We start from the raw sequence: 21,261 nt of genomic DNA, 5'->3' as shown, positions 1-21,261 counted from the left end.
TGTCCCCTGCATTGGCAGGCAGACTCCCAACCACTGCACCACCAGGGAAGCCCCATTAGCTTCTTTTTAACCTTGTAAGTTTCTGTCAGCGCAAACTCCTAGCTGTTAATTTTTTAGCCAATGTGTGATACAGGAAAAGAGAGACTTCTTTTGATTACAAAAATCAGTAATTCCCTAAATAGCCATAGAATTACTTCCTCTTAAAACCAAGTTAAAATGCTTACAGGATTAAAATTTTTGAAAGAGAAATGCAACTTTGAAAAAGGAAATTGTAGTCTTTTTAAATCAAAGCTTCATTTTTGTGAAAATATTGTATTACGTTTCTATTAAATGTAGGAAGCCAGTTTGTCAGGCTAAAACTTCAGAGTTAAAAAATGTAAATAACTAAGGATGATTAACATTTCAAAGTATTTATGTCAGGGTGCTTGGCTGTTACTGTGTGCTGAGTAAGCTCTGACCTAGTAGAAAGTGCATGAGCCCTTAAACCCAGGCTGGCAAACCATCTTCAGCCATCTTCCCTATAAAATGAAGCTGCCTATCAAATGAGGGGGCAATCCAGATGACCCCTGAGGCCTTTTCTACTTCTAATATCCGGTATATCTGTGAATTTAATTCCATAATCATTTTATACTTGCATTTTCATTTTTTTAAAAAAGGTTAATCCTTGGAAATTGAATAAGAACCCCTCCTTTGTATACTAAGTATTCCTTGATAGAGTCCTTTCTTGTCAAGTAAGATGAAAACTGTTCAATTCACTATATAAGCAGATATAAAAGTAAAAATGGAGAATGGCAAAGTTAAAACATTTTATAAAATTGGAGAAATAAAAGTAACGGTTATTCTAGGTGTCCTTGAACTGTGAAAGTGAGCGTTGGTACAAAAGACACATGGTGTGGGCTTCCCTGGTGGCACAGTGGTTGAGAGTCTGCCTGCCAATGCAGGGGACACGGGTTCGTGCCCCGGTCTGGGAAGATCCCACATGCCGCGGAGTGGCTGCGCCCATGAGCCATGGCCGCTGAGCCTGCGTGTCCGGAGCCTGTGCTCCGCAACGGGAGAGGCCACAACAGTGAGAGGCCCGCGTACTGCAGAAAAGACACGTGGTGAAATGGGCACTCACGTGGGAATTATGTAAAGTTCACGTGAAAAGAAATTTATTAGAGACCCTACCCACTTCTTTTTTTCCTGTCTGATCAATGAACTTGAACCTTTTCCTTTTCTAATTTTTTAGGTATAACCCAGATGTTGGTCAGGGGCATCTAGCCTTCTAAATGGATATGACTGACCAGAAACCACTTGTTCGAAGTCTGATATTCTCCCAACAATTCCAAAGAATTCCTGGAGATTTAAGTTTTGGTTGCCTGGCTCCACAAGCCTGCTCTTGCAGCAGTCATTGGGTTTATGCATCAGCTTTCTCCTCTTCCCTCTTGGCCTGTTGACTCTGTTCCCATCCAGATGTACACCTCCTCCCTGGGATGCAGGACCACGTCCTCTCTCCAGTCTCTCTGTCCTCATCCCTTCCTTCCTGCCAAGCTCTAAATGCTTCCCACTCTATTATGCAGAGCAATGCAACTCTGTTTGGCCCCCTCCCCAAATTCACTGTAGACCCACCATCACATAGCAAGAGCTGAACTCAGAGGCCTCTGATTCTTTTCATAGGACCTGCCCTCCTTAATAGACTATTTGGACTTAAAAATAGTATTTTTTCATGCTGGTAAATAACAAAATTTTATTTTAACCAGATTTGATAATTTATAGTTTGTGGTAATTCAAAAAGAGAGCTAGTCCAGGGGGTCTGCAAACTTTTTCCGTGAAGGGTGAGATAGTAAATATTTTAAGCTTTGATGGCTGCATGTGGTCTCTGTCACAAATACTCAACTCTGCTGTTATAATTTGAAAGCAACCATAGATAATATGTAAACAAATGAATGAGGCTGTGTTCCAATAAAATTTTATTTATAAAACCAAACCAAAATTTATCTGATTAAAATATTTTTAGAAGTATTGTCTACTTAAGAATACATTTTTTCCCCCACAAACTCTAAAAGCACTTATTTATATATAAACCATAACTGGCATATGAATGTATATTTTCTTTGCTTAAAGTATTGCTGTGTGTACAATGCAAATCATTCCTAAATATTCGTTTAAAAGTAGGGCCTCTCCTAGGTAATATCTCATTCACCTAGTCGCAGTTACTCTAAGAGCAATCACATTTTGTTACCTTTAAAAAACAAATTTCTCATGAATTGGTCTTATAGTATAAAGTTGTGAAATGTTTCTGTACATTTTCTGTTTTGTTAGGCTATCCTGAATTTACATAATATTTAATGCAAAACAAGAATCTGTACAAGTCCAGTAAAATAATATGTAAAGCAAAGGTATTAAAGAGACAGTATGTATTGTTATTTTGCTGTGAATGTGTGAAAAGGATATATACCGTTTTTTATAGTACTGCTTTTGAGATGGTTATCTCCAACCCTTTTGGCCACGTATCTGCAAAACGTTTGCAGCATGCATCTCCAGAATATGCACCTCATTTATTTATAAATTATATATAAGAACTACTATCATTAGATAATATTTCAAGGCACAGGTGAAATGTTAAAGTGAGGCTTTTCATTTGTCCTAGTCTTAAATAACCATATAGATAATAGACTTTTGTTTTATGTATAAATTTATTTGTTTATTTTTGGCTGCGTTGGGCCTTCGTTGCTGCGCACGGGCTTTCTCTAGTTGTGGCGAGCGGGGGCTACTCTTCCTTGCAGTGCGTGGGCTTCTCATTGCAGTGGCTTCCCTTGTTGCGGAGTATGGGCTCTAGGCGCATGGGCTTCGGTAGTTGCATTATGTGGGCTCAGTAGTTGTAGCTCACGGGCTCTAGAGTGCAGGCTCAGTAATTGTGGCGCACGGGCTTAGTTGCTCCATGGCATGTGGGATCTTCCCGGACCAGAGCTCGAACCTGTGTCCCCTGCACTGGCAGGTGGATTCTTAACCACTGTGCCACCAGGGGAGCCCTAGATAATAGACTTTTGATGATTTCTCTGTTTTTGCCAAGCTCTTGTCAGATCTGATTAAATTTGTCATTACTTTTACCTTGTAATGTAGATGATAGAAAGCTTTTACGAGGAGTAGAGGTGTCAGCTCTGTGACTTTCACATCATTTATGCTTGCATTGGTATTATTATTATCTTTAATCTGTGGGTTCCTTGCATAAATCTTGTCCATTTTAGGGTGTTTTTAGGTTAAGGGTACGTATTACAGTCTGTAAATGGACTCGGCAGGCCATCACTCTGTATTTCAGTGCACTCAAAGTGAATGAATGGAGAGGGCAAGCCCCGCCCCCCCAGCACTGTGGAAGCCCCACCCCTCCCTGAGGGCATCTCCAGCACTGTGAGGCAAGATCTTCCATGGAGCTGACTGAGGGCAGGACACCAATCCAGAAGTTAAATGCCAGTTAAATGCTTTCCTTTTTAAAGAAATAAAATATAAATGGAGGTTCCAATATTTTCTTCCCATATCACAATTGACTGCACATCTACATAAACTGCATAATTTATGAGATGAAAGTTGATAAAAATATTATTTTTCTCTTATTTAAATCTTAATGCTTATATTGTGATCTAGCTTTTCTTTTATTTTTTGTTCACCCACCTAGTTTTTAGGATAGAGCCTGACTAATGTTTCCTTCAATCTTCCATAGTTCTAACGGTGTTTTTTACATAGTAAGCAAGCGTTAATAATACATGTACACATGTTTCACTCTAAAATGGGCTTAAGGACTATTTAATAGTCATTATCATCAGTTGTGCTGAGGATGGGTGGCATATATCTTTTTTTTTTCCTTTTTGGTAATCTTAACAAATTGATTGCTTGGATCCTATCAGTTTATTGCCCTTTATTTATAGCATCTAAATGGAGCCCCATTGTTTTCTTAAAGTATATTCTCTAATTTGCAAAGTTAACTTCTTTTTGCTCTCATTCTACTGTTCAAGTTAGCCATTCATCTCAATATATTGCCACTACTGATTCATGGAACATTTTTTTTATTTCGTCATTTATGTCCCTGGTTAAAATGTTAATTCTGAGAGTTCAAATCAACCTCTTTTTTGGGATTCTTTATATACCTGCCTGATAAAGTTGATAGACAGTCCAGGTCTTTGGGGATTAAGGTGGACACGGGTAAGGTCTTTGTCCATGAAGGGTGGCAGGAATGTGGCACTAATGCCTTTCATTGGTCTATTGATGCCACATTGACAAGATGTCCATAAAGGAGCCAGGGACATCCAACTGGTCTCAGGGATGTCTCTAGACATAAAGAGAAACAACCGACAGCCGTTCCCTTCTCTCGAGAGAAGCTATGTCCTTTACTTGAGTAAAGAGAAGAGTGTCCTCAATCCTGGCTGCATAACAGAGTCCCCAGGGAGCTTTACAGACATTCTGAGGCCAGTTAGAATCAATACTGAACCGTCATGTGTATTTTTACTCCCCAGGTGCTTCCATTGCACAGCCAAGGTGGAGAGTTATAGTTCAAGAGGCTAATAAGATGATTAGGTCAATAGAAGGAAAATCAAAAGTGGGAGACCCAGGAAGGGTGAAGGGACTCAATAGCAGAAAAGAAGTCTCATTTTAACATAGAAAAGATTGGGGAAAGAAGGAACAATTTCGTAACTTCAAGTTGATGGTGGTAATAGACATCCTCTACCCTTGACCGCTTATTGATCACACAGGGAGGGTTGAGATTTGACCAAGAGAACCAAAGATTTATAAATTGATCCAAGAATGTCTGGAGAGCTTTGGGGCCTTTGGCTTTGGAAGATGGAGGCTTACCGACAAATGTGGCTAACCTTGGGGGATCTTTGGGGGCCCTTTGGTCTATGGCTGTTGTAACCTGCTGTGCACACTTGCACGTGAGTGCTCTCGTTTGGCCTAAAGATACCTTATATTTCGTAAGGAAACCTTACACTTGGAAGTTTATTTGGTTTTGGAGTTTTGCCAGGGCTCTTGGCCTAACAGAGAAAGGGAGAGTGAATCTGTTTTAATCTGTGCCACTCTTTTAATCTTCATCCCGTATGACCTTGCTTGTCTCAGAAGAATATATGTCATGAGCCAGCCTGTCATGAGCCAGAAAGGGAGCCTTTCCCTTTCTGTAGTTCCAGGGTCTGGTGAAGCATCTTATACGCAATAAGAATTGACTGAGTGTTTGTCAGTGACCCCTGCAAATTCTGCTTTTGTTGTAGGAAGCAGTGCAAGTGTTGATTAAGCACTCGGCTGACGTCAATGCGAGGGACAAGAACTGGCAGACCCCGCTCCACGTGGCAGCAGCCAATAAGGCTGTCAAGTGTGCAGAAGTCATCATTCCCCTGCTGAGCAGCGTCAATGTCTCTGACCGAGGGGGACGCACAGCCTTGCACCACGCCGCTCTGAATGGCCATGTGGAGGTCAGTGTCCTCATCATTGAGAGCAAGAATCCTCCCCACAGACCCTCTTAGCCCCATGTGGAACCTAATCTCATTGCTGAGGCTTTTAGATAATGTGACAATAATATTTGTACACCAAACCTTAGGCAACTGTACCTAATTTTGAATTTAGAGCCACAATGAATTGAAAAAGTAGCCGACGCTTCAGTCTTTCCCGCAGGTTGGCCGTGGTGTCTTCCTACTTTGAACTTCAGATCTCTGACCTGCCTTTAGATTGGACATTAATTTGGCTCACATCACCTGCTGAGGGCGAGGACCGCTCACCATTACAGAGTATACGCTTGATTTCACTGTCGGTTATCTTTCAGATGGTTAATTTACTCTTGGCCAAAGGGGCAAACATCAATGCGTTTGACAAGAAGGACCGGCGTGCTCTGCACTGGGCAGCTTATATGGGTAAGGATTCCATGGATGGAGAGCAAAGTGCAGATAACTTGAACTAAAAAAGCCCCGGGTTTCTCACTGACCACGCAGGTTTTCTCTTGGGCGAACCTGACTTCTTTTCAAGCTTGGGATTCAGTTGAATTAAGATTCGGTCCTTGTACTGGCGTGCACAGAGCACTCTAATTGGGCAGTTGCTTTGTCGGAGATTTATTTATCCTGCAAAGAGCAGGAGGGATGAATCATGGCATGGCCTTCATTGAATGTGTTTCAATCTGGATTGGAAAGCTGCACAAATTGTGCTTATTTTAACTTGTTATGGCAGCAAAATAAGGTGTTTAAAGAGAAAGAAGGACGGGCTAGCAAAGCAAGGATGTAAATTTCATTTGTCTTTTTATTTATAAATATTCCTGAAAGAAACAAAAAGGAAGGAATAAAGGACAACACCCTGACTGTCGTGTAGGTGGAGGTGCCCAGAGTCACCGTGGGTGATCCTGCTACTGCACTGCCGACAGAGCTGGGGCTTGCTCCTTGTTTCTGCCAGCTAGGGTGCAGAAGACAAAGGAAGACATTACATTTCTATGCTTTTCCTCTTCACTTTTGTTGGCACTAGTACCACTGACAAATGAGAGCCCTCATAGAGTTTATTCTCAGTGTTGACGCTTGGGAAATGAAGAACTATAAGAACTAAGATCCTTCCTTTGTGATTCTAATTGGAGAACATCCTGCAATTAGAAAAGCAGAAAAGCAGGATTCTATCAGCACCAAGTTATAAACACCCTGACTGCCCATCACAACACAGGAGATTGTGAAAGATCTACACAGTGGGACACTATGCAGTAACTACAGTGATGATATCATTAGTATTTTCTTAACATAGAAAGATTCTGTGATATGTTAAGTGAAAACAGATCATAATACAGTATGAATAATACAATCCTCATTTTTGTTAAAAATATCTATAAAATGAAAACAACCTGGGATGTATTAAACACTGAAATTATTAACTGACTATCTCAGGGGATTGTGGATGATTTTGGTTTCCTTTTAACACCTTTTTGCCTTTTCTGAATCCTTTTTAAATAAGCCTACGGACCTTTTATTATCATAAAAAATAATAATGTTAATTGTGGGGAGAAAAAAGAGAATGGGTTGGGGCAGGGATGAAATAAATTCTGTGGCTATAGATAGGCCTGAGTGAATTCTTGGACTTAAAGAAACAGAATCTTAAGATTTTGCACGCATTACCCTTTTTTACAAGGTGACGTGGACTTTCGAGTTGTTTGAAGCAGGTTGGATGTCTGCATGGTCCCTGCAGGACTGGAGCCAGTGAGCGTTTGCCAGATGATGTTAAGGCAGAGCACACACTAAGCTAGTGGGACTCAAAGAACCTGGAGTTTCACGTTTGTTCTTTGCTGATACATGGCTAAAACATATGTGTAGAATTGCTTTAAAGCAGTAAAGTTACATTTTTGTGTGTCATCGGGATACATATAGGAAAACATATACAGATGACTATCTTTAGGGACTAATGGACAAAACCAGGGCAAAGAGCTTAAGATAGCACCACCAGTAATTCAAAATCGTTTTTTTCTGTACATAAGTCTTCATAAAACTAGCCAAGACAAAACTCTGTCTCTCTTGTACACACACACACACACACACACACATATATTTTAGGCCCTGGAGCCAGTACTCATCTTCTACCCTTCAGTTATCAACAATGTTTAGAGCAATGATCTTGAAGCATCGAACAATCTTTAGTCAGGAAATAAAGGTCAAATACATTTATCGTTGTATATGTAGCAAGATAGAGAACAAAGGAAGATATTCTAGAAAATATGCCAACAGGAGTTGAAACTAGAAGGGTTTTCAGTTTAGCCAGCAATTCATGAGAACTTGAAGTTGAACCACAGGAAGTTGCCATTTTTGTGGGCCCAGAAAAGGGTCAAACATCAGCAGTTGCATGATTTAACAATAATCTGGAGCTGTTCTGATTAATTGATCTTTTTTTCTTTCATTAGTTTTTCCAAACCAAATTGTCATTGTTAGACTTTTCAGTGAAGAATGGCAATTGGTTTCAAAAGCATTGCTTTCATTTGACGTGATTTTTTTTTTTAGTCTCTGGTTCTAACGTATTGGCAGGACCTCCACATTATTTATTTGTAAACAGGCATCGACCTCCTTAAAGAGAAGGCTCACATGTGAATCATCTTCTTTCTTCCCACAGCACTTACATGATGCCTGACACATAGTACGTACTCCCTAAATATTTGTTGGATATTTGCCATGAAGCAGCTTTTTATAAACAGCCTAACAAGATGCTGGCAGCAGTAAAAGCTGATGGTGATAATTCAGGTGGAATGAATTGTCAAATTGTCCTATAAAGGTTAACGATGTTTTCTGCTGCTTTGTTTCTACAGGCCACCTGGACGTTGTGGCTTTGCTCGTTAACCACGGCGCGGAAGTGACGTGTAAGGATAAGAAGGGCTACACGCCCCTGCATGCCGCGGCCTCCAACGGGCAGATCAGCGTTGTCAAGCATCTCCTGAATCTGGGGGTGGAGGTGAGCTATGATTCAGGCATCACCCCATGGTGCATTTGTGGGTTTTCTGTTGTTCGGAAATTAAATCCTGTTTGCATTTTAAGTCAAGAGGGAAAAAAAAAAACAACCCTCATTTCTTACCATCTTGTCTTTTTTGAGTTTACATGGGCAACTGATGAAGGGCAATGGGGCATATGCTAAGTCGTAGAAAGCCAGAAACAGACTAACTTTCTATATCAACATAGAGAAATATTTTAACATCTAGGATACATATCCACCAGTCATTTTTAAAAGACTGGCGAGGTTTCATCATCCCATCTTTAGAACCTAGCCTTCTAAATCGTGGCTTCCAAGCAGAAATGAATGACAAACATGCTGAGCTGGAGAAGTAGACCTCACCCCCTTCTCCTTAGGTAGCAGGGTGGGAGCAGTAGTGAGGCTGTCCCGGAGGAAAGGAAAAGCGAGCTGCGACAGTGAGATGGTGATAACAGCAGTCAGGGCAGGTCTGGGAGAGCAAGAGGGAGCTGGGGGCTAAATGACCAGGGCAGCTCCACAGCCCAGCCACCAGAATGTGGCCTCTTGAGGTGTCAGCAGAGCGGGTTCTGAGTTCAGGCCCCACAGCAGCTCCCTGAGCACCTCCCACCCTTTCCTCTTCTGTTCGCTGTTGAGATCCGGGCTCGTCTCTTGCTCCCCCGATTCAGTTCTCCTCTGGCGTTTTGAGGCAGCTTTGCCGCTCCCTTTTTGTCCCTTCCCTAGCTGAAAGATATCTTGCCCCAAGTGGAAACCTCTCACTCTTCCTCCCAGCTCACTTTTTGTCACTTTCACGTCTTGCTGAGCTTTACCTCCGCGTGAGAAGCTGCCCAGGATGACCACGCTGGGGCAAGAGTAAGCTCTGAAGGATCACACCGACAGATGGGTATTTCCTTTCTCCAGCACAGCCGGTAGGCTTTTGGTGGGAAATGGAGTAAATCGGCTTCAGTGCTTTTAATCGCCTGTGTTGGACTCATTTGCAGATTGATGAAATCAACGTGTATGGAAACACGGCCCTCCACCTGGCCTGCTACAACGGGCAGGATGCTGTAGTCAACGAGCTGACGGACTACGGTGCTAATGTGAACCAGCCCAATACCAGCGGGTTCACCCCGTTGCATTTTGCTGCTGCCTCCACACACGGTGCTTTGTGTCTTGAACTATTAGTAAACAACGGGGCGGATGTTAACATTCAGGTATGACTCTCTCTCAGTGTGAAGTACCTTTGCGTTGAGCCTCTGTCTGAGCAAACTCACCTGCTGTAAATTACAATTAGTGAATTGTAACTCGAAGCGTCCTGATTCTTGCGGACTTATCCTATATTGTCGTGATGTGGAAACTTCTGCAGCAGTGGTGGTACCAGTGGATGACACTGAGGTTCTAGCCACGTGCCCTCGGTAGCTTAGTGAATATATGGGAGCAAATACTGGGTCTCAGGGATGTGGACTTGGCCGAGGTTCTAATACTGAGGTGAATGTTGAGCTGATGGGGCAGAGATGCTGAGCATGAAAAGGAAGCCTAACCTAACGATCTCAGGTCTGTTTCCAACCCGCAAGGTCCTCCAAGGAGTTTCTCAAATGGTTTCCTGGAGTAAACCCCAGATACTGGCTTCAAGTATATGATATTAATCTGGTTTTAATGGTAATTCCTTTACTCAGCAAACTTACTGAGGACTACCTAGTGCCCTCTGTTTGGTACTGGGTGTATACTCCAAGGTGCCCTCAAGGAATTTACGATACGGCAAGGAGATAATGTACTCAGATAATCATAGGGCAAGAGAGTGGCATGAGTGGCATGAGAAATTAATAAAGTGCTGCAGACTGTAAGAAGTAAGTATTGACTTGCTTTTTGCTTGGGCATCAAAACTAGAGATTGCTTTTGAGCTGAAGATTGATATCAGTTGAGATGAGGAGGGATAGAGAGAATTTGAGAGAGGACATTCCAGATACATAGAATGGCAAGCAAAGGAGTTGAGAGGTCTCGACGGGTAAACTTTAGGTAACCAGTCTGCTCACTGTAACAGATAACCAAGAGGAACTTTTGCAGGTAGCCTTCATGATCCAGGTTACATCACTCAGATGCATTTAGATTGTAGCACAATATCCTGATTTATACCGAGTGACCTTGTTCGCATCCTCAGCTTCCCTTCTCCCAAGCACACGGGAATTGTAAAGCAAGGTCCCGGTGTGTTCTGTCTCTGCTTTTGAAAAATTGTTATTTCCAAGATTTAATTTCAGGAATATTGGATCAGTCTATTTTAATGATCTCCTCTATTCACTCTTAAAGTCCTTTTATATTTTTTCATTTAATTTATAATAGTGGGGAAATATGAGACAGATTCTCAGAAAAGCGATTTATTGTGATTGGAGTACAAATCATATGAAAGAAAGGAGCCAGGAACAAGCTGAAATGTGACCTGACCAAGAATGAGCACTTATCCGCTGCCCAAGGAGTTGGGGCCTCTATAGGGTGTGGGTCCGCTAATCATTATAGAGGCCACATGATCAGAACTGAGCATTAGAGACGGTAATCTGGCCACAGAAAACCAGAGACAGAAAACATAAAGAAAAAAATGTATATATGACTACATAAAAATTTTAAACTTTTATATAACAAAACAAAACAACAAAAAAGACAAAAACAAAAATCTTAACATAAAATTGAAAGGGGAGCAACTTGGAAATTTTTCTGCAATATACATATAAGCAAGGAGTTAACAGATTTAATATGTAAGAGCTCATAAAAATCAATAAGAAAAAGTCTGATAGTCTACTAGAAAATATGGGCAAATGCAGATCACAAGAGAGAGAATACAATATCCATTAAACTTATGAAAAGATATTCAGTATTACTAGTCATTAGAGAAATGCAAACTAATACGTTTATAATATTAATACATTAATATTTGCCTTTAAAATTGGCAAGTATCAAAAAGACTAGCAGTGCCCAGTGTAATCAATGAAAAATTAAAATGCAATAAGTAAATATGATCCAGTTTTATAATTTCAAAAAGTATGTGTCTATGTATGTGCATAGAAAGAGAAAAATATCTGGAATCTACATCAGTATCCTAGCAACAGTTATCACTCCAGCGAGGCAAAATTATGATTTGGATTTTCAGTTGCTTTTCAATATATTTGTTTTAATCTTCTTATTGTGATGCCATAAGTATGTGTTATTTTTATATCCAAAAGAAAAAGAAAAGCTATTTTCATTTTTATAAAAAAAAATTTCAGATATAGTGGACCTAGGGAGGGGACAAGTAGAAGGTAACTGGAAGTCAATGAAATGGGTCTGGATAAGAGGTAATGAGGACAGGGGGATGGGGACAGCCAACGGAGGGAGAGGCTTTGCAGAAAGGAAATCTCTGGGATTTCATTGGACAAGAAATGGAGGAGATAAAGATGAGTATAAGAATTGAAATCTGGGCTTCCCTGGTGGCGCAGTGGTTGAGAGTCCGCCTGCCGATGCAGGGGACACCGGTTTGTGCCCCGGTCCGGGAAGATCCCACATGCCGTGGAGCGGCTGGGCTCGTGAGCCATGGCCTCTGGGCCTGCACGTCCAGAGCCTGTGCTCCGCAGCGGGAGAGGCCACAACAGTGAGAGGCCCGCCTACCACAAAAAAAAAAAGGAATTGAAATCTGGCTGAAGAGGTAGTACAGCATAGTGATTCAGTGTCCAGTTCTGTGTCTAGACTGCCTAGATTCTCATCCTTCCTTGACTTTTAGTAATTATATAATCATAAACAACTTCTCTGTGTGTCTGTTTATCTGTAAAATTAGGGAAGCAGTAGTATCTTCCTCATGGGACTGTTGTGAGGATTAAGCAAGTTATCTCACATAAATTACTTAGAACAATGCCTGCCACATAGTGAGTACTCCATAAATGATTATTGTTATTAAGAGGGATGTCAGGAGAAAGAGTAGGCTTAGAAGGTAAAACCAGTGAGTTTAGCTCTTAAGAAGCTGATTTTGAGCCTTTGATACAACCAGTCTGAGAAAACCAATAGTGCAAAATGTGATTCTCTAGCATGGGAGAGCAGTAGAGAATAGAAGAAAACACCTAGGTTGTCTCATTCACATTGAGGTGATTGATAGTTGAAACTGGGAGAAAAGGATGATGAGATCACCCATGGAGAGAGTACCTCATAGCATGAACAGAGAAGAGGCTGTAGGACTCCAGTAACCCTTCACTCTTAGGATCAGTAGGAGGAGGAAGGCCAGAGAAACGGATGAAAAAAGAAGAGTTAGGGGGCTTCCCTGGTGGCACAGTGGTTGAGAGTCCGCCTGCCGATGCAGGGGACACAGGTTCGTGCCCCGATCCGGGAAGATCCTGCATGCTGCGGAGCGGCTGGGCCCGTGAGCCATGGCCACTGATCCTGCGTGTCCAGAGCCTGTGCTCCGCAACGGGAGAGGCCACAACAGTGAGAGGCCCACATACCGCAAAAAAAAAAAAAAAAAAAAAGTTAGGGAAGATAGGAAGGAAACGAAGGGGATGGAGTGTCTTCCTGAAGGTAGAAAGCAGGCAGAAATGAAAAAGTAAACTAGCTGAGGAGAATTTCAGAGTTCCGGATCTTGTAAGGGGACCCCATCCAAGGTCCTACATGGAGGTAGGATGAAGGTCTTTAGGGGCAACAAAGCAACCAAGGTGGGGAAAGAGCCAACATGTGGGGTTAGAGTCTAAGAGGAGGGTGGTGGAGGACAGGAGGCAAACAGGTGGCTCAACCGTTAGTGTCCCCAAGACTTGTGACACTTTTCTTGCCATCCTAATGTCTGAGGGACATCCTGTGGATCCTCTAAAGGAAGGAACATTATTGAAGTTAGATAAAGTATCTCTCTTTACCAACCTTAATTAATTCACGGGGTTATCTGATGCTTTCCATTTCCTCTGTAAAACATGCCAACTGATGCTTTCAGTGTGCCTGATACTGAGGTTAGAAGGCCACTTTCTGGCATACCTACCTACTTCTCCCAGGTAACTGACTAGCAGCCAGTTCAGGTCGGATAAGAGGCTTCAACTAGGTATGGTGCCTTGGTTTATGGCAGCCTTCTCTTCTCCCCCACAAAATGGACATGGAAAGCATAGCTACTTAATTTTAATAGTTAATTTTTTCCTGTAGACTGCTAATCATCAATAGAGTATAAGAAGCCCCATTAAAAAAAAAGTCTGAGACTTGGGTTTACGTATTACCTAATCTGTGTAAATGGGATTTTGAATCAAATCTAGCCTTCTCCCTCAGTCTCCCCATCTACTCTATCTACATCCTAATTCTCTTGAGTCTTTATTAGTTAACTCTGGGTGCATGGATCATCTAACATTTCCGTGGAGCCATTCGGTCTGACTGGAGGTTGTTATCTCTCTACACCACATTGCCCTTGGATTTTGAAAGTGTTTGTAGATTGCAAGACAATTTGTATTTGTTTAGATTTTCCAAAGTTAGAAGAAAATAGCAGATTGAAATGTAGCCAATACCTACTCACGTGTTCACTTTGTTTTCCTCTGTCCTCACAAAACACAAAAAGTGACATCTTCATGAGAAATTGCAAGGTGATGGAGAGGGGAGGAAGGTTATGTGTCCTGCATGCATTTTACAGTCCCTCATTTTGCTTAGATTGACCATGGCCCTGTCCTTGATTTCGAATATTGTGATATCACAAAGTTTAATTATTATAAAATAATAGAGACACAATACTTAATACAATAATCTGTTGAAAGTTTACTTTTTTTTTACAAACAGGAAGAGCATGAGGAAATATGAAATAATTTCCTTTCTCCATCAGAGACCACGTTGTAATTTTTGTAGCATCTCAAGGCTCTTTTTGGAAGCACTCAAACTAAGCATTAAAGAAGACAGTAAACACCTGGCCATGCTGGATATGACTTAGAAAGATAGATTCAGAAATTACCATTGCCTACCTAACATTCCGCCTGCCTATGGTCTCAGTTCTTTTCTGTGCACGGGCCCTTTAGATCACTTAACCCTAAGAGACTGGAACTGAAGCCCATCACACATTTACTGAAGTGGACCAGCTCCCTTCTTTGTATGTACCAGGACCAAGTTATATTCTATAATTGCATTGCAGAGGTTGAAGATGAAACTGGAATAGGCAAAAGTAAGCAGTAATAGCGACATGGCCCTTGGATCTTAAGAGAGGAAATGAGGAAAGGAGGGGGGTGAATGTCTGAGCCAACCACGTGCCATCTCCAGCCTTTAGAAGCATTAAAAAAATTAGACTGTATATGGCTTTTTGCACACCAGGGTATTAGATTGCTCTTCCATTGAATTAGGAAGCCCTTTGGGGTTTCTGGCTATATTTATTTTATAGAGACTTTATTGCCCTCCACCAGAGCCACTGAGTTTTGTGGCGCCATGGGGCACTGTGCCACAGAGAACACAGTGCCTTCACCTTCCTGGGGAGTAACTGTGTATTTAAGTTTAGAGAAGGTTTATGGGAGGAGGAGGAAAGAAGACATTAGAAGTGGAAGAAAAGAATGAATGGATTTCTGAGAATGGAAACGCTTCATTAATTCAAGGATTAATCTTCCTTGGATGATGGTGAATTCTGCCCTGAAAGAATACTAATATTTGTCGTAAAATATTCTTAGTCCTCACTGGTTTTCTTTCATGACTATGGCTGAACCATAAGTCAATAGGAGAGCTATTAAGCAAGTTCTCAAGGTCACAAAAATTTCCAAGCCCTAAATCTGCTCTGGGAGAATGCACCTAGAAATTGGAAGGAGGCTAGAAATGAAGAAGTTCTTCTAAAAGCAAAGCTTTGAATAAGTGGGAGAACTGATCATTTCTTCTCCTTTGAGCATTCAGGGAATGTTTGGTATCTGAAGTTCTAGGGCCAGCAGCAGCAATGGCAAGTTCCCCGCCACCCGACCCCACCCCCATGTTAAAAATTTCTCAGGCAGATAATGAAACTCAGTAGGATCCTCAGTCTCAACCTGAATATTCTGAGTTCTAACTTGTAAAGGCTAAATAAAAAGTACTAGTCTTTTGACCTTCATTGGTTTTCAATGGCTTTTTGAAATGAGTTCCCTTTACACCTATACCATATAAACAAAGCTGCCCCAAAATGACTGCTATGATACCCTTAATGCTTCCTGTCCCTGATTCCCGACCTCCTGCCACCCATATCCCAGTGAGAAAAAAAAAAGTCAGCTAAGGTCTGTCTTCAGTGGCACGTGAACTCAGGCAAAGATCTGCAAGGGTAGATCTGAAGCAAGCGTCACCATTGACCATATTGCCATCCTTTTCATTTAGCCTAACTTTGGTCATGTCTGTTTGTCCCTTTCCCAAAATCACAAGCACTCCAAGGGAGGAAAAGGGTATGGTGTTTACTGTCCTTGAAATGGGACCAGCTTTGTAAACTATATACTGTAGAAACTGGTGACGTCTGCTTTGGCTCTCTGGCTGCAATTTAGTTAGTGACCACCAGGTTGGTGGTTACTCCTAGCCTTTAAGCTCTTTTCTAGGCATGGAAAAGTGCTTGGTTAAATATTTATAAAGATATTATCTAAACGCCGAAATATTTACAGCTTTATATATATTTAACTAAATGCTAGTAAGTTATGTTTTCATCTTAAACTTAAGAGAAAATACTGGAGCAAAATTTAAAGAAATAGCACCATCTAGGGACAAATGAATGTCGGCTCTGCAATTTCTGTTTTCTCTCTCCCTAAGAGCCTTGGGCTGTCATCACTTTTTTGTTGGAGGGAGTATGTCTTAACTCCTTATTCCTAAGTGGTTCCCAGACTTTTTAGTCTTTTGAATTGTCTGCATTTATCCCAGCTAAGACCCAGGCTCTGGAATCACAAAGCTTTTAGGAGCTCTTCTCCATCATGTCTTATGATTGGTGATGGCATCATATCCTCATTTTCTTGACTAATTCTCCTTTTCCCTAAAGACGTAATTTCAGTAAAGCTTCAAGCTTACTTCCATCTTCCTTTCCTTTCTCAATCTTTTCTAATTCAGGTTATAATCATACAAGATTAAGATGGAGAAAAAAATCCTATTTTTTCTATTTTTTTCCCCATCAGCCTGAGAACCTTTCACTATAATGATCATTTACTTCACTCAACATGCAGTTACCACTCTGACTAACTCTTCCCTTGGCACAGATTGTGCATAGTTCCTTTCTTAAGTCTAAGGAATAGACTTATAGGATATAATAAATATTCTTCTGTTAAACCTTGTGGTTTTATAAGCTATTCCAGTGGCTCCTAAACTTTAATGTGCTGTGAAAGTTAGAAATGAAATCAATTCTGATTCAGTTTAGGTCTGGGTTAGGGCACAGAATTCACATCTCTAACAAGAATCCTGGGTGATTCAGATGCAGGAGTCTGTGGTTCACTCTGAGAAATATTTAAGTGATTATTTGTTTTCCATTGTAGAGTTTTTGAAAGAATCATTTTAAAGCACACGTATTTAAATTTCATCACAAAAATGAACTTGTGTTTTTGAAATCTCATATTTTAACCTCAGGCTTAGGGAAACGTTTCTTCTGAGACTTAGAAAAAGAATAGTGGGACTTCCCTGGTGGTGTAGTGGTTGGGAGTCTGCCTTCCAGTGCAGGGGATGTGGGTTCAATCGCTGGTCAGGGAACTAAGATCTCACACGCATGCCTCAACTAAGGAGCCCGCCTGCTGCAACTAAGACCTGGCACAACCAAAAATAAATAAATGAAATTTAAAAAAAAAAAAAAAAAAGAATAGTTACATAAATTTCTTTATTTTCTTTTCTTTTTTAAATAATATCTGAATGAAAGAATACATAATATATTCTCTCCGTTGGGGATACTTTGGGTCTAAAATAACAGTAATATTTTTGTTTGGATATCACTATTTTTAGAAGAAATTCTGTAAATGATTATTTCTGAATCAAATGTGTAGGACTTTGGTATTTGGTGTAATGATGACTAATGTATGGATTCTGTACATTTTTCATCTTTTGGCTTAATCTGTGAGAAAGAATGCCATCATTTATATCTTGAATAATAAAGAGATGTATAAATTCAGCGCATATTTCCAGATAATCATTAACATGGCAATTTGCATATCTTAATCCTATGATTTCTAATGAGTTAAGTGCAGCAAATGTTTCTCTTTTGGAATAATCGAAAGTGGTGTTTCTCTGTGGAATTAGAATGTAGAGAATGGTGGAGGATTTCAGGTCAATTTTGAGAGTTGCAGTGATTTATAGCAATTTAGTCATCTTCAGGTCAAACAGGGCCAAACAAGTTAATACATCATTTGTCTTTTTTTCATGTACTATAGACAAAAGGTGAAAAAAACACTGTAATAAACTATACATATACCATCCATTATACTGTATAATGGAAAAGAATATGAAAAATAATATATACTATATATGTATAACTGAGTCACTTTGCTATACACTAGAAACTAACGCAACATTGTAAATTAACTATACTTCAATTTTTTTTAAAAGTTGAAAAATAAAACTCCTTGAAGGAAACCTTCACCAGTAGATCACAGGAGATGAAAAAATGTTTTGGATGATTTCCTCAGTTTAAACCAGGGTAGTTTAAAAATTGTCCGTGTAACTAAAAATTTCCCATTTCTTCTCTAGAATAATTTCCACATCTCGAAGCTTCTTTAAAATGTGATGTTCTAGATAAATGACAGGACCTACTGTATAGCACAGGGAACTATATTCAGTATTTTGCAATAACCTATAATGGAAATGAATCTGAAAAAGAATATATGTATGTATAATTGAATCACTTTGCTGAATACCTGAAACTAACACAACATTGTAAATACTTCAATAAAAAATGTGAAGTTAGGCAATAACTTGCGATATCACAAACACTTTATTGAGCATTGCTGGCAATGTCCACAGGGATGTTTCAGATTGATGTCACTGGCCCATTGTTTCTCTCTCTCTCATTTTTTAGAGTAAAGATGGTAAAAGTCCTCTGCACATGACAGCTGTCCACGGAAGGTTCACACGGTCACAAACCCTCATTCAGAATGGTATGTGAGATTCTTCTGCAGTGTCATTACTGGAACAGTTTCCTGGTGTGACTGAGCTTGGTTGTCCGTCATTTGAATGTGAAATATGATGCTCTGTTTTAGAGTTTATTAAGCTTGGATTTATACTGTCCTTTGATGAACTTTGCTAAAAGCTCTTAGACACGTCATCACCAATTCACTTAAGAGTGAGGACATAAAAATAAAATAAAATAAGAGTGAGGACATAGAGCCACTAAGTTTCACAGTCAATTCCCAGTCAGTCAAAGAACATGTGAGTTTTGAAACTGGAAATGATCTACTTATATAGGCTCAAGATCCTGCATTTTTCACTCTGAAACTAATAAAAATAAGTATCAGACATTTTCTAGCAGCAAATCTGAATTATTTAAAAATTTTTGAATTCGCCATAGTTCCATAAGTTAAAACTCGTTAAGCTACTTGGGCAAAAGGTAAGAAAAATGAGCGACTCAGAGGAAAAGAGGGTACGTACATGATATAAAGGATCATAAAATCACAGGCTTGATAGAGACCTTGGAAAATCACATAATCTAGTAATTTCCCAGGCTTACAATAAAGGTGTGTTTGAACCATTGGGTTGTCTCTGCAACCAAAGTACTAGGGAGTGTCACTTCACAGCATGGTTCACGTTACTATTAGAGGGTCATGGCCAGCATCTGTGAGTGGATTGACTCTGACAACGCAACTTCTATTCTTTTAGCAAATCTTAAAGACAATTTTAAAAAAACAGGTTTAGTTCAGATTTTATGCTGACATTCCAGGTGAATCCAGCAGTTCCTAAACTATCTTTAGTTGACCCACATTTCTAGTTCTCAAAATTCTGGCATTAGTCAGTTTTTTTAGACCTATCTTTTTCTCATCTGTAAGAATACTGGATGACATACACTTGAATTGTCAGTGGTACTAAGTTATGTCTTAGGCACTGAAGTCATAAAACTAAAAAGTCATTTGACATTTGGATGGAAGACCAGCCAGGGAAATGATGCTGAGGAAGCAAAATACCTGCAGCAAAGCACAGGAAATTTGTAAGCATTTCAGTGAAACTATAGAAGAAAAGAAATCGCAACAAATTTCCAGTGAGCAAATGCAGGTAACTGAAAATGAACCGCACAATACCCATTAATTCTAGTTTGAAATATGTGATATGCCTTTATCATTTACTTTATTGAAAGACCACCTTAATTGTTTTGCTTGAAGTAAAGGGGAGGTGGGGAGGGACCCTAGCATCTCTCCTCTGCACGCTTTCCTCATCCCACTGTATTTCTCAACTGTTTTTCAGAAACAGTGTCCACTGCCTTAAAACTAAACAAAACTAGGGAGCTATTTGGTATCCATTTTTAAAAATTTAATGTGAACATAATCACCAGGGCTTAGCTCTGTGGCATTAAAAAGCATTGTTCCCTGTTAGAATAATTTCAAGCACTAGTGACCAGATCAGAGAAAGAGCAGTTTTTCACCTTGTAAGCACTGCCTTCCTACAGGTCCATCCCCGTGGGCCAGACCTGTGTCATGCTAGTGTGCTTACAACAGTCTTGGGGGTGCTGCTGGCTGCTTTGACCTCTCTAAAAACTATCTTTGTGGACTTGAAGACTCCCATGCCCTCTCTGGACATTCTTGCTAGACTTTTGAGTTGGGACGACCCCTGAAAGAGACCTTATGTCTTGTCCTCTGTGATCAAGGAGCTGGTCTCAGAGCCTATCTCATTCTTGGCTGGCCTGGCATCTTGCTTGTGGGTTGAATGGGATCCTGGGTCCTATAATGCTGAGGATATAGTGGCTATAATACATAACTTATATATAATGATAAAGCTAACATTGGTTGAGTGTTCTTCACATTGTGCCAGGCACTTGGCTAAGCACGCCACATAAATCCTTCCAACCACCCCGTGAGAAAGAGGTGCTATTATTATCTCCATTTCCAAGATAGGGAAACTGAGGCAGAGAGGTTGTCACTTCTGCTGGGATACATGGCATGTATGTTGAGGAACAGAGATTAGAATCCAGGAAGTCTAACACTGGAGACTGAACTCTCAACCACTCTTCGCTGTATGAACAATGACAGGTTAAAATGGTTTTTAACTTGAATTCTATTTACTCTAAGAGTCGCTTGCATTTGGCAGAGTTATTTATCCCTGTAAAAGGATGATTTGGAATTCTCTTCTCTCAGCCGACAGTTCTTTGCATTCATTGCAGATGTGAGAACTGCGAGTTCTTCCCTTCGACTTTTTTAAAAAAATGCCCTTAGGGACAAGAATAGGAAGCTCTTTTCTTTCCTCCTGTTTGTTGGTTTCTTTCTGGGAAAAGCCTAGAGGCTCACACCCCCAGGGCCTGGTGTCTGTCCTCCAGAGTGGGTAACCACAGGACAGGACCTGGAATGCCCGTCCCCCATGGGGACATCACTTGGCTCTTAAGACCTGCTGAGGAACATTCTTGATGTTTATTTATTTGTTTTGTTAAATGGCTCTGATGTTTGGACTTTGTACAGCATTTCTCTGCTTCTCTGACTGATCTCTAGTCAGGGTTATTAATTCTTTATAATAACTTTTTTTTTTCAGAAGCATTCAGCTTTGGTAAGGTGATCGTTTAAGGAAAAAACCCAAAAGACTCATTTCTTTTTTAAGTTAATAAGCAAAGACTACCTCTGCGGTTCAATCACATTGTTTGTTGTCTGAAGCTGTGTTGTCAGAGCCAGAGAGGGAAAGAAGTAAACGAAAACACAATCTGATATCAGAAGGCATTTGATCTGGCCTTTTGCACAGGCAGCTGCCTCAGATGCTGTCCAGCAGGGTACAAAAGTTCAAAATGATGTT

The 21,261-nt window shown here is 40.4% G+C and overlaps 1 protein-coding gene across 1 annotated transcript in view; it reads left to right on the top strand.

Annotated features, from left to right (window-relative positions):
• Window positions 1-21,261, top strand: part of ANKRD44 (ankyrin repeat domain 44) — a 205,378-nt gene that overhangs the window by 77,061 nt on the left and 107,056 nt on the right. Inside the window, exons 5-9 of the mRNA XM_065880164.1 lie at window positions 5,235-5,435; window positions 5,783-5,870; window positions 8,279-8,421; window positions 9,414-9,626; window positions 18,356-18,434. Coding sequence (XP_065736236.1) covers window positions 5,235-5,435; window positions 5,783-5,870; window positions 8,279-8,421; window positions 9,414-9,626; window positions 18,356-18,434 — 724 coding nt within the window. The remainder of the gene's footprint in view (window positions 1-5,234; window positions 5,436-5,782; window positions 5,871-8,278; window positions 8,422-9,413; window positions 9,627-18,355; window positions 18,435-21,261) is intronic.

This window comes from Phocoena phocoena, chromosome 7 (genome assembly GCF_963924675.1).
Source record: "Phocoena phocoena chromosome 7, mPhoPho1.1, whole genome shotgun sequence".
Lineage (NCBI taxonomy): Eukaryota > Metazoa > Chordata > Mammalia > Artiodactyla > Phocoenidae > Phocoena > Phocoena phocoena.
This window is presented reverse-complemented; position numbering and strand designations above follow the sequence as displayed.